Consider the following 13,328-nt stretch of genomic DNA (forward strand, 5'->3'; position numbering starts at 1 on the left):
ATATGTGAGTAGAGTACTTTTGCACCACTGCACCTTTAACATTCTCTCCTGGTATGGGAACCTCTCAGTTATAGTTATATAGTCCCAGCTGACCCAAGTTAACCAGGCCAGAGACAAACACTCCAGTCCAGAACCTATAGCCTACAACAGGTCCATAACCAAAAAGACAACCCGGGTCTTAGATGACCCCACCCACTCACTCCCCTCATTCATCACCAGCTGTTGCTTGTCAACACTTCACTAACCAGGAAAATGGAAAGAAGAATAGTGCTCTCTGCTGTCACCATTCTAAACTGGGACATCATGAAACATCCCCCAAGCCCATGAGCACTGCTGCTGCTGAATGTTTATTTTAATGTTTCTTTCTTCCATTTGAGCTGTTCTTTAATGTCTGTAGTGTTTTACAATTGTGTTTGCAGTGAGCTGAAGGCACCTTTTGGATGATGGACAGACTGATGTTATCCATACCCTGCTGCTATAGTGGCCTAAAAATACAATATACGTGTATAGCCTATATCTTTATTCTTACGCAATTGACATTTTGTTTTAATTGTAGTCCCTTCATTTTCTAATGTGATGGGTGTGGCAGTTTGATAATAATATGGTAAATGCTGTTATGAAACATTGTGTTGAACTATAGTCACCTCAACTTGCTACTGATTGGAGATCAACTATCAATTGTTGTAGATTCATTCTAATGTGAAAACTGGAGTACTAAGTGTAGTGTAGTCTAGTTTAAAAGTCTTTTCAGTGTAGTATTATCCTTACACTTCCACTCTTCACATTAAACCCTCTGTCCCTCCCTGTTGCTGCTTGGAACAAACCTGCCCCATTTGTGTGATTAGAGCGCCACTTGCTGGTATTACTGTGAACTTCCCCAAGTTCATGTTTGATGTTGCATTATTAGGGGAGTTTATTTGTAAAGCTAATCTCATAATGTTGGCATCAGGGAAGAGGTATCGGAGCCTCAAAGCCAGCACAAGTAGACTGAAGAACCCTCCCCAGGCTATAAGAGTGCTATATATTAAGGCCTTGTATGTTGATCTGGTTGTCAAATGTGATCTGGTTGTCAAATGTGTTAGCCAAAAGGTTTGCACAGACCAATCAAAAGCCATTCTGTCCATGGCGTCACACGTTAGCCAGAACATTAGCACGGACCATCCATGACGTTACGTGTTAGCCAAAACATGTGCACGGACAAATCAAAAGCTGCTCTGTCCATGATGTCACATGTTAGCCAAAACATTTGCATGGAACATCCTCACATCCTGGACTTTGCCTGCACTTCAAACCGTTTAAGCTTATTTTAGAAATGGCTGTTGGTATTGTTGTGGGTTCGCCTGAAAGGCGAGAACACTATTATCTTCATTATTTATAATATACCAAGTTCCGCCGCAGACAGAACAAAGGCAGGGCCCTTAGCCAATGAGGTGCAATTGTCGGAAAAACATCTGGGAGTGGTGTTAGCTGGAGTATTGGTTGAGCTTCACATGACAGTTAGCACACTGCAGAATATAGTCACGTTGGCAAACATAAGAAATGAAGGAAACACAACAATTTATTTGATTAAGAGTTTTAATTTTAGTTTTCTTTATTTTATTTTTTTAAATTACGAGTGAGCCCACACTGTTTCGTAGGAACAGTACTTCTAGTTATTTATGTAATGTTTTTATTTTATTGTGTATTATGGAGCCCCCCAAACTAAGTTTTTCACTGTGAATATTCTGATATTGAATTTAAGCTGGAGAAGAATTCTTGACTGTATGAATGGACCCCCGAGATTTATTTAAGAAACTCTACAAACCAACCATTACTTCTTTGAAAGCCCCTGTTGGCTTGGAATTAGCACAAAGTCCTTGGTACATTTTAAAAACGATTTAGTGCCAGTAATTGTGCGGTTTTCTCAATCCTCAGAATTAGAGTTCTCAAATTCTGCCCGAACCTGACCATACCCGAACCCGACATTTAGGGTAGGGTAGGGCCTAAAATGTATGCTAATTAGTCGAGCCGGGTAGGGCTCGGGCTCAATGAAAAAAGAAAATATTTTTTTATTATTATTTTATTACTATTACTCTGTGATAGAGTAATGAGAACCCGACCATACCCGAACCCGACCCGACATTTAGGGTAGGGCAGGGCCTAAAATGTATGCTAACTAGTAGGGCCGGGTAGGGCCTCGGGCCTGCCCAGTTAGGGCCCAGTTATGGCCGGGCCTTAATTTTCAGGCCCGTTGAGAACTCTACTCAGAATAAGTAAAGCCTAATATTTACTGTCTGTACTATGACGGTGTAGCTCGCTAAAAATAGCCAGTGACTCAGTCTGTGAGCCTAGCAACTACAGGCTATACCTGACAGCAATCACTAGCTCAATTACTCAAATGTTAGGTTATAGTTGGCAACTAATCACATAGGCCTATACTCACTCTTGAATGAGGAAAATGTAACAAACAAACAGCAGCCAATCACAATATGAGGACATTTGGATGGAGTGAGTGTCATTCCTTCTCAAAATACCATGTCCCTTGAACTGCTTAGCACCAGCAAATAAATTATTTCTGATCCACTTTAAAATCAGTATAGGACTACCATCTCGTGGCAGTATATTGAATTCTTTCAATATTCTTACTTAAGTAAACAGCCTCTCCAGAATCATTAGATACAATTATTGAGGTGAATTGATGTAAACAGCACCCAATATCAAAAGTGATAGATATAACTATAACATAAACATAGGCTTCTTGAGAGATGTGCACATGGAAGAGTGAGGCAACTCCAGCTGCCAAGACGACACTCCAGGAGACTGCAAAGCTCTACAGAGAGTGGTGCGGACTGCTCAGCCCATGGTAGGAGGTGAGCTTCCTTCGCTTCAGGAAATACAATGAGGAACAATGTGTTGCCAAAGAAGGCTGAGAGTATCATCAGGGACAGAGACAGACATCATCCGAGTCACAGCCTGTTCACACCACTGCTGCACCCTCGACCTGGCAAACGATACCGGAGTATCAAGAACCATAAGAGACAGAGTTTCTATCTAGCAACTGTCAAGCTGTTGAACAAAGCCTAAGCCTAAGCCTCGGCTTAATCAAATTGCACTATACCGGTGCACATACAGTGTGATTTAGGACTTCATGTGGGACTTTCTAAGCTACAGTATGTGATGCTGACAAGCACTTTGTTGAATGCACATGTGATTTAGGACTTCTTTGCCAGACCCATGAAATGGGTAGGCCTACATAAGCAAATGTCGGTCTGTCCGGGTTTTCTATATAAAGGGTATATATGATGATGACATGATGATGACATGCCTACAAAAGGCATGATGTCATAAATGATGATGACAGACAGGGGGTCTGGCACAACCAGGTTGACCTGGTCTAGTTTAATTTACATGACACTGATTTTAACATGCTGTAATTTTATTGCTTTTTGAGATCTTTTCATTCTCACTTCCTTACTTCTAATAATGTTTTACTCCTTGAACTGCAAACATGAAAGCCTGCATAAATAAGACAATAAAGTTTAATGATTGATAGAACAGAACCAGAATATACAACGAGGACATCGACCTTAGCTGCGGGCCAGAAAATGCCAGAACACCCAGAGGTCGGCGGAAAGATGCCAGCTTCTTCTACTGGCCAGAAGGTACCAATAAAGCTCAAGAGCGCAGAACCAGAGAAGCCTCCAGGCTGCATACAGACTTTGCATTAGTGGATAAGCTCTTATATTATGGCAAATTGTGCACTTTATGAAAAAAGCATGAAACCGTCAGCGTATTACGCCATAATGTTCATTTTCAGATGTAGACCTCAAGTCTTGCAACAAGCTGGCACTAGAGGTTCTCAGTTCGATCCCTAAGGACCTGTCTACAAACGCATGGCCTCAACCTGTCCCCTGTGTAGACCACCATCGGAAGCCGTCTTCTTTGATTTGACTGAGACGAGGGAGTGGCTGCACGTCACTAAGCTGGACATCTGGTGATGATGATACACAACCGTCTCAGTCGTACACTGTACTGTACAGCACTGCTAGATCTATAAAGGTCTATCTATCTATCTATCTATCTATCTATCTATCTATCTATCTATCTATCTATCTATCTATCTATCTATCTATCTATCTATCTATCTATCTATCTACTGTATCTATCTATCTATATCTAGTTATCTACCTTGGCTTGTCACCACCAAGTTAAACTTTACAGGAACTGGCACTGGTAGGCTACTATCATGGGCGTACAACCCAAATATAAAACAAACATGGAAAGTTCATATTCTACTGCTCTGTAACCAAAATGTAGAATGACCTGACACCATCCATTAAAGGATGTGTAACACTGGTTTCTTTCAAAATTGGCCTTAAAAAATCACTTCTTGTTTTTGAGCGGTGGTCACAACGCTCCTATACGTGGCCGTGTGTGTGGGTATGTCTGTCTCCGTCCGTGTCTGTCTGTCTGTCTGTATGTAGCCTACAGTACAGTACAGTACAGGGTTGGTGGGTAAACCACCGCTCAGTTCACACGGGTGTGATTTTTGTTGTTTTGTTTAATTTTGTATGCCATGTTGATGAATTGAATACATATGACTACAATGGTGCCCAAGACTTTTTTGTGTCATCCTGTGCAGTTTACATTTTTTTTCAAAACACACACCTTCACTGTTGTTTCGCTGCACTTTGAACTTGTTCATGAGTCGACGCAGCTGCTTTCTGACCACCACGGCTCGCAGGAGACCCTTGTAGTTGAGGAAGTGTTGACACCATGACACCACTGGGAACTCTTCTGGTGCTGAAGGCAACAGAGAGAGATACATGGGTGCAAGTTTTGCCAATGGAATACAACCACCCAAGGACTACGACCCACATCTGCACCGAGTGGACCTCTGACATATCATATGCACATATAAACGGAGCTGCTACGATAACACATTTTAAATCTGAGGGTTTTTGTATACTATTTAAATAGTTTTGGGGAAGTTTGGTCCCAAAAGTGACTGCAAAAGTAGGTCGGGAGTGGCTTATTGTCGGTATCAGCCGGTAACAGGCAGGTGCCTGTCCCGTTACAATGCTCTTGACCCCTTGGAGATGGATTGGGAGATGGAGCGCCACACCTACCATCAGCTCCCATTACTTGTCGCACCAAAGCCATGCTACTCATACGCCGAGTTGGCGGTGCCTAGGATTGTACCCATGATGACCTTGTGGTCCAAAGCTCTACTGACTGACCTACCCAGACAGACACAACTGCAAAAGATTGCTGCTATTTGTTTCAAAAAGCTTTATACCCTGTATAACACAACATGACACAATAGCTCTGTTTAACACAAGGCTATACCCCGTCCGTCTGTATATACTTTCCCAATTTTTCTTAAATTGTTTATTTTTTGACACTGGCTTTGGCAAAGTAAACATATGTTTTCTTGTGCCAATAATGCTCATTTGAATTACATTGAATGTGTATGCTGATGCTGTAATGAAAACCTTTGCTTGACTTGGGTCTACCATATGGTGTGATGTCTTGATGTCTTCATCCAATGGTAGGTTTTTATTTATGCAACTTTTGACAAAGCCTAAATCTTAGTATTAGTGTCTTTTACACTTTACAATGTTCTTTTATTACATTCACACACTGACAAGCGGAGGCAACCGTGCAAGATAACAACCTGCTCATCGGGAGAAGTTTTCACCATTTATGAAACTGTTTTTTCAAATACTAAGTGATTACTCACCAGTGTTACTCAAATATTTATGTTTCATGCAGTCATTGATTGATTGATTGAAAACTTTATTAGAAGTTTGCATAGAAAAAAGTACAGTTTCATGACGGTACAGTTCACTGGTACAAGGTCAACTAAAAGGAAATCCTAGGAAAGCACTTGGCTTATTTACACAGGAAACCATTGAAGTATCTCATATAACGTTGAATCAATCATGAAAATCCACTATTGGTACACTATAAAAACAACAACCATGACTTCAGATCAGTTTAGGCTTTAATTATGAATGCAGTGCATGCAGTAATTACACATCACTGTCTCCCCATCTCATTGAGCGACTGTACAATAAACAGTTGTCATCTCATTGAGCATGTAGACCATAGTACAGTTAAAACAACTCTACATGATGGCTCTCTGTCATTTTAGTTGAGTGTCTTGTTTTCCTGTTCATTTCCATCATTCTCCTTTCCTATACATGTATGTATGTATTCATAATTCACTCCAGTCATTTGTTTATTTCTTTAGATTATTTCTACTGCAGGACAGGAGCATCAGTATAATCAGTAATCTTCATAAGTAGGATCAAACCTTTTTAACCACAAGTTTTGTTTTATTGATCTGGGTATAATACATGAAAAGAATGAAAAACTAAATACAGTATTGGTACATTAGTCTGATACATTATACAGTAAAACTACAGATGCAACACAGAATATCAGAATATACATTTAATTATTTAAAACAAATCAGTGTTTCATAACACTGTTGAAGCCGGTGTATAAAATGTATTTTAAATCTCCAAATAGGTGTTCGAAAACACATTCATGGGTCTGGTGCAAATGTGTCCATAAGTGAATGACAGTTTATCCAAACATCAATAAACTAGATAGATGGGTATGTTTAATGAAGCTGTGAGCTTGTAGATGGGCTATTTTCAAATGTCCGAAATCTACAGTATATAGGGCTGAAGTGGTTAATGAATGTTTTGTAATAATAATACAAATCTACAAAGTAAGTAGTAACTAAAGTTTCCCAATAGTTGTAGTGGAGTACAGTACTTGCCTCTGAGATATGTAGAGGAAGTTCTGACATTTTGAAATACAGTCAAGTAAAAAGTGTACTAGAGTGTAACAGTACTTAAAGGGGAAGACCACCCATTTTCAATATTGAACTATGTCATAAATATACCTTAGAGGAGTTGTGTGGAAATAAAAAAAAGGTTCCCCCTCTTCTGTGTTGCCTAGAACTGGAAGATTGATTTTGGGGTTTGTATTGTAAAGTACAATGTGTGATGTCATCAAGTTGTAATTTGCAATACAAACCCCAAAATCAATCCTCCAGTTCTAGGCAACACAGAAGAGGGGGAACTTTTTTTTTATTTCCACACAACTCCTCTAAGGTATATTTATGACATAGTTCAATATTGAAAATGGGTGGTCTTTCCCTTTAAGTCATTGAACACTAAGGGTGATGGCATTGCTGAAGAAGGCCATGCCCTGGCACAGATTTGACCATAAATGATTGAAAGGCTGTCATAAAACCTGTTAATTATCTTTACAGTTGTTGTCAGACACTGTCAAAGGACCATTGCAGTCCATGTGGGCTTGAAACCACAAATTGCAGCTTTGCAGTTATATTTATTATTTGGATAATTTAACTCTGAACCTAAAATATAATAATAACCATTAACAATTTCAAACAATCATTATTAACATTTTTATAATTATAAACATTACATAATGTTTAACATTACTATTAATATTTAATTCATCAGTTAATCATCCCATCATATGAACATAGATCAGAGACTAGTGTTGTTACTTTAGACACTAGTGTTGACTGTCATCCATAGACCACAACCACAACACATCATATCATCTCTGTCGGGTGAAACCTCATTATTTTCTACAACAGTTACTTTTCAGGATTCAAATTCGAATGCATAATGTTTTGATTATTTTGTGTAACACTGTAATGATCAAGTAGGACGTTAATTTACGAAAAACCTTCTTCTGTCCAACAGCGACAAAACAGATAACGGTACAATACTACCAGTAATGTTCTGTCTGCAGGACAGAACATATCATCATCATCATCATCATCATCATCATCATCATCATGTCTAACGTCCCAGAGTTACACTGACCTTCCCTGGTAACATCCTCAGAGAACCACCAATCTGACCAGTTCTAATGTATGGAAAGAGTGTGTCAGTGAATGTGTGTGTAAAGGTGTGTAGGTGTGTGTTAGTATCAGGATCAGAGAAGGACAGCTTTCCTTCATTCCAGTCCAGCTGGACTCTGATCCTCTGAGGTTTATGCTTCACTGAGAGGACATTTTCTGACCCTGGTGGTGAGACTAAGAAGCCTACTGTGTATTTACCTTTATTAAACACTATTCTCCAGAACTGACCTGCTCTTTTTCCCTTCCTCTGAAAGGACTCTGTTAACACACCTACAACCCAGCCTGTATTGTCTCCAACCTCAATATCCCAGCTGTGCGTCCCCGAGTTAAAGCCCTCAGAACCCAGGACATAGGTTAAACAGTCAAACCTCTCTGGGTTGTCAGGAAGCTGCTGTTTCTCACCACGTCTCACACTGGTCAGATCACCAGACAGGGTGTATTCTGGATGGGCAGTGTTGGGGTCCAGAATGACAGGAGTGAAGGAGACAATGTCCTTCATCTTGTCCCAGACTCTAAAGGTCAGGTTGCTCAGGTGTTTGGTCTCGTCTATCAGTGCTCCTGAGACCGGATGTGGGTCCTGCAGTTTGAGCTGGACTCTTTGCATTGTGGTCTTGTAGTACTGCAGGAATGAGATGTTTTCAGCTCTCAGCTCCTCCTCTATGGCTCTGATGTTGTTTGAAAGGGTTAATATGTCTCTGTTCAGACCCTCAATCTTCTCCTTCATCATCTGACTCTTCTGCTGCTCTTCCTCCCTCAGTGCAGCGATCCTAGCATCCTCTTCCTCTTGTAGAAACTGACGCATCTTCTTAAACTGTTCCTTAATCTGAATCCCTGTGTGCCGAGTCTGGAACTGAATGTATTCTGCTGTTTGATCATAGTTTGTTTTAACTTTATTAAACACCTCCAGTTTCTCCTGTAAAGGCTTCAGTGATTTCTGGACGTCCTCCTTGTGATCCAGAGCAGCTTCATCGATGGGTCTGAAACTGTGTTTGGTGTGTTTTTTAGAATCTCGACACACAACACACACTGGCTGTTGACATTTCAGACAGAACAGTTTGAGTTTCTCAGCATGCAGACTGCAGAGAACCTCAGACCCTGTTGAAGCTCTCTGATGTCTCTCCTGTATGAAGGCCTCACACAGGTTCTTCAGAGCCAGGTTTCTGGGTGGATCCACTGAATGTCTCTCTTTACAAACTGGACATTCCTTTATTATCTTCTCTCTCCACCATTCCTGCAGACAGGCTTTACAGAAGCTGTGGCTACACGACAGGAGAACAGGATTTTTAAAGATGTCACAACAAACAGGACAAGAATAATCCTCTTCAGGGCGAGACGCCTTGGAAGCCATTTGGTCTCTACAAACACTTTGCTCAATACAGGAAATCAGCCAGTCAGTGGCAATACTTCCTCCACTAGAAATGTTCCATGAAGTTTACTTTCACTTTGAATCCTTGTTCTTGTTAATGTCCATTCAGTTGACAGTCAGCAGCAGGTTCCAGTGGTCTGGGTCAGTATTCCCTCCTGTAGGCCTATCTGTAGAAAGATAGTGTCCTCCCTCACTAAAAGTTGTGTTTGATCTGAAGGTGAATCTTATTGTCTGTCTCTGTGTGTGTCGCCAGTGAGGACCTGTATGCAGGATATCATGGTTTCTATCTGGCAAGGGGTGGAGCTAATGTATGACACCACTGAACTGTTGCAAGGACACACGTGCGCACGCAAGCACGCACGCACGCACGCACACACACACACACAGGTTTTTATTTATGCAACTTTTGACAAAACCTAAATCTTAGTAATTCCACACATGTAAAGTAATAAGTTGCGAGTGTGTCGCCAGTGAGGAGAGGCAGAATAACCTGTATGCAGGATATCATCAGGGGTAGAGCTACTGTATGACACCACTGAACTGTTGCAAGGACACACACACACACACACACACACACACACACACACACACACACACACACACACACACACACACACACACACAGTATTTCCAGTGTTTGCAAAATAAATATAAAAGCATACACTTGGTCAAATGTTAAGACGTATAGGTATATAGACCATAAATGTAAGCTTAATGTAAAATGTATGCAGATCAAAGTGTGTATGAATATTCAGTACACTATTCGATAACTGTCTATTTGAATGGGCTAGATAACTCCCTGCGGTTGTTTGTGCCTTGTCAAACAGGTAGTCCTATGTGGTGGGAAACCTACAGTGTGGACACAATGCAAATGCTGACTGCTTAATCTCTGGAAGGTGTTAAATCAAAGAGCTTGGAACCAACCTCATGGACCAGGGGGTCTTCAACATCAATGAGGACCGCTTAGCTGAGAGTGAGTGTTGCAGATTAAAAAATGATATGTTGAGAGCTTCATTGACTATCATCAGTGTTGTGTAAACTAGTGTTTTGTTTTGTTTATTTCAGACACTTAAACACTCATTTATTAAACTTGACCAGCACACCAAACCTCTTTGCCAAAAATAACCGATGTAGATCGGCTATATTTGGCTAAAGTTCTCCTTAGAATAAGGATGCTATAGCCTAGGGTTCAAGTGGTCAATGTAAAATAAAATATATAGCTACCATCACAATAGGCTACAAGAGACTTGTGTTGTGTGTGCAATACCAGATCATGTGTGGGAGTGTGTGTGTGTGTGTGTGTGTGTGTGTGTGTGTGTGTGTGTGTGTGTGTGTGTGTGTGTGTGTGTGTGTGTGTGCGCGCGCATGTGCGTGCGTGCGTGCGTGTGTGTGTGTGTGTGTGAGAGAGAGAGAGAGAGAGAGAGAGAGAGAGAGAGAGAGCATGAGCACACCTTGATATGCAAGTAGGCTACTCTCCTTCTCTCTGCTCAAACTCATTGCACTCACTTGCTCTCACGCACACGTGCAGCAGATATGCACGCGCGTGCGTCTGATGAGGAAACTGAAATGGATGAAATCACATTTGCATGATGCGTCTCTGTGGGCACACAACAAGCTATGCTGCATAATTCATGGTTTGCCAGAATAGGCGAGGCCTAATAGGACAAATGTTAAACGATCATCTATTCTACATTCATCTCTTCTATAGAGGCCTAGCTGGCATAGCAAAAAATACCAATACCAAAACATGGCGGGAGTGCGTGCGTGCATGCGCGGCGTGCATGCGTGGGGCAACCCCGTCTCAGCCAGCCTCCCTCCATCTGATGGTGGTAGCATCAGGCAGTCCCGTGGAACATTTGCGTGGGAGTTCCCCTCATCGCCATGTCGGAATGGTACAGTCTCTCTCTCTCTCTCTCTCTCTCTCTCTCTCTCTCTCTCTCTCTCTCTCTCCTCTCTCTCCCCCTCCCTCCCTCTCTCTCCCGGTTCGTGCAGATCTCCTCCCCCACATAGCGGTTCAGAGCATCATCACGGTAGCAGCAGCAGCATCCACTCTGATGACTTGTGGGTAGCAGAACCACAAATCATCCTCCTCAGCAGCACAGATACACTTTAAGGACGCATCATCCGAGTGATGCCACATCACCAACCTGGTCGTCCTCTCGTCGTTACCGCGAAGACTTCAGCATCGACGATAAAACAGCGTTTCTGAAAGAAAGAAACGCGTTTCCCTCGACGCGCGGCAACAGCCCATGAAGATGTCTAACGCTGACATCGATTTAAACGCCACCGATCGGATGGTGAAATGTGAGTTGCGTTTTAAGGCTTCGTAATGTTTTTTGGGGTGCATTATAATGACACGATCGGCGTTGACTGTGTCCGCTTGGTTGTTTTTGGCTTAATCTGGCCTTTATTTTTGCACACCGCGGATTAAGATGTGGGCCATCATCATCAAGTTGTGGTCATCTTTTCTGTTACTGGGGCTACTGGCGCTTTGATGTTGACAAACAGTGAAGGCAGTGTTTTCCTCTGCTGCGCAGTCTGCGTGGACGATAGCAAGCAAGGAGGCTTCATATTGTGTTCCGTGTATTTTCGGAGGAATAGGACCATTATTTGGCGTTTGCCATCACGATTTGGTGTCAGGCGGCGGGTATAACGGCATATAGGCTACTGATGTTGAGGCAGTGATGCAGCAGGATTTCACAGGCTTTGACAGCAGGGCCAGTGGGGAGAGGAAGGGGGCATGAAATTGACATTTGATGAGGTGCATTTTAGTAGTCCACTGTTTTTTTGAGTGAGCCATCTTTCGAGTTCTAAATAAGGGGCCCATGATGCACAATTTATAAAGCTGCATATTGAAAAGTAGAGCAGTTGACGCTGCCACAGAAAGGGAGGAGATGGTGTAACTTGCATCAATGCAGGATGCTCCACAATCATGCATAACCTAGCCTACTGTAGCCCTGCTGAGTTTTCCCATGCACTGTAGGCTCGGCCTGCAACACCATTTTCTTAGTTGTGGGATCAAGGACAGTTCAAGAGAATAAGCATGAACAATGTGGTCTTTAAGCCAGGACATTAATGCTTACAGAGTAGGCTAAGCTCCTTGGATTTCTGGGCACCATGACAACATCACAGTGGAACCCCGATATTCATTAAACTATACAATCTGTCATCATCGAGGGCCCCTGTCAGCCAAGGGCCCTTGGAATTTCCCCGCTTTTCATTCCCATTTTGGCACCCCTGGATCCTGATAGCCTACCTAAGTGATGAAATGCTTGCATGAGCTTTTAGCCTACATTTTAATGAGCTCAGGTTTAGACATTTCATCCCATAGCCTACAGGTAGCCTGCAGCAGAGATTGCTTCACAACAATAATAATAATGATAATGATGATAAGGGTAATAATAATGATAATAATAAAAGAGCGAGACAGCCATTGATGCTGATCACTGCAGGGGCCAATAATGGAGGTCTGTGGAGCGCCATATCATGGCCACTGTCTATCCTTGTCCAACTACTGATTTAGTATTTTATATTATTTTATTGAGAACGTCTTTGTCTACTTTCTCCTGATAAAAGGAGATCCAAAGAACACACACGTCTTATTTGCTGTGGGAACAATTCGTATAGTCAATATTTACATTGAGAGATATATCAATTGAATTCACAAGCAATATTATAAGGATCAGAATCACTTTTTTAATTGTATCGTCACATTGTAAGAGACAAGCTCAACCCATCGCACACATCAACACGTCTTGGTAATATTAGAGGTAAACTGCTTCCTTAAGTGCCACTGGTTGTGGTTGTGGTATAACTGTCAACACGTTAACCTCACAGGGGTGTGGGCTTTGAGTCTAATTAATACACATGGCACTTGAGGAAAACAGCTTTCCAACTGTAAAGCAACTGTGTCATCATAAGACCAATTTTCAGTTGAAAATCACATATTTTCATTGACTGACTCGATTGTGTGAGTATAGTCTTCTTCTGTTGATCTGTTGTCATTGCCTTCTTGGACACATGTGCAAGAGGCTTGTCTGTGAGATTGGGGGCTTTTTAGGCTTAATT

General features: G+C 41.7%; 2 protein-coding genes across 2 annotated transcripts in view; one reads left to right on the forward strand and one right to left on the reverse strand.

Moving 5' to 3' along the window:
* Positions 1–7,832: 7,832 nt before the first annotated feature.
* Positions 7,833–9,242, reverse strand: LOC308304698 (E3 ubiquitin-protein ligase TRIM35-like; the record flags this gene model as incomplete). The annotated part of the gene is made up of 1 exon (XM_080749324.1): positions 7,833–9,242. The coding sequence occupies one exon, from the start codon at positions 9,240–9,242 to the stop codon at positions 7,833–7,835; it is 1,410 nt and encodes a 469-aa protein (XP_080605450.1).
* Positions 9,243–11,437: 2,195 nt separating this feature from the next.
* The window catches only part of ppp3ca (protein phosphatase 3, catalytic subunit, alpha isozyme), a gene marked incomplete at its 3' end in the record, with an annotated part of 38,081 nt that continues 36,190 nt past the window's right edge, over positions 11,438–13,328 (forward strand). The window contains exon 1 of the mRNA XM_080748502.1: positions 11,438–11,564. Coding sequence (XP_080604628.1) covers positions 11,510–11,564 — 55 coding nt within the window. The 5' untranslated portion in view covers positions 11,438–11,509. The remainder of the gene's footprint in view (positions 11,565–13,328) is intronic.

Source organism: Nannobrachium achirus (genome assembly GCF_963921795.1).
Source record: "Nannobrachium achirus genome assembly, chromosome: 19".
Classification (NCBI taxonomy): domain Eukaryota; kingdom Metazoa; phylum Chordata; class Actinopteri; order Myctophiformes; family Myctophidae; genus Nannobrachium; species Nannobrachium achirus.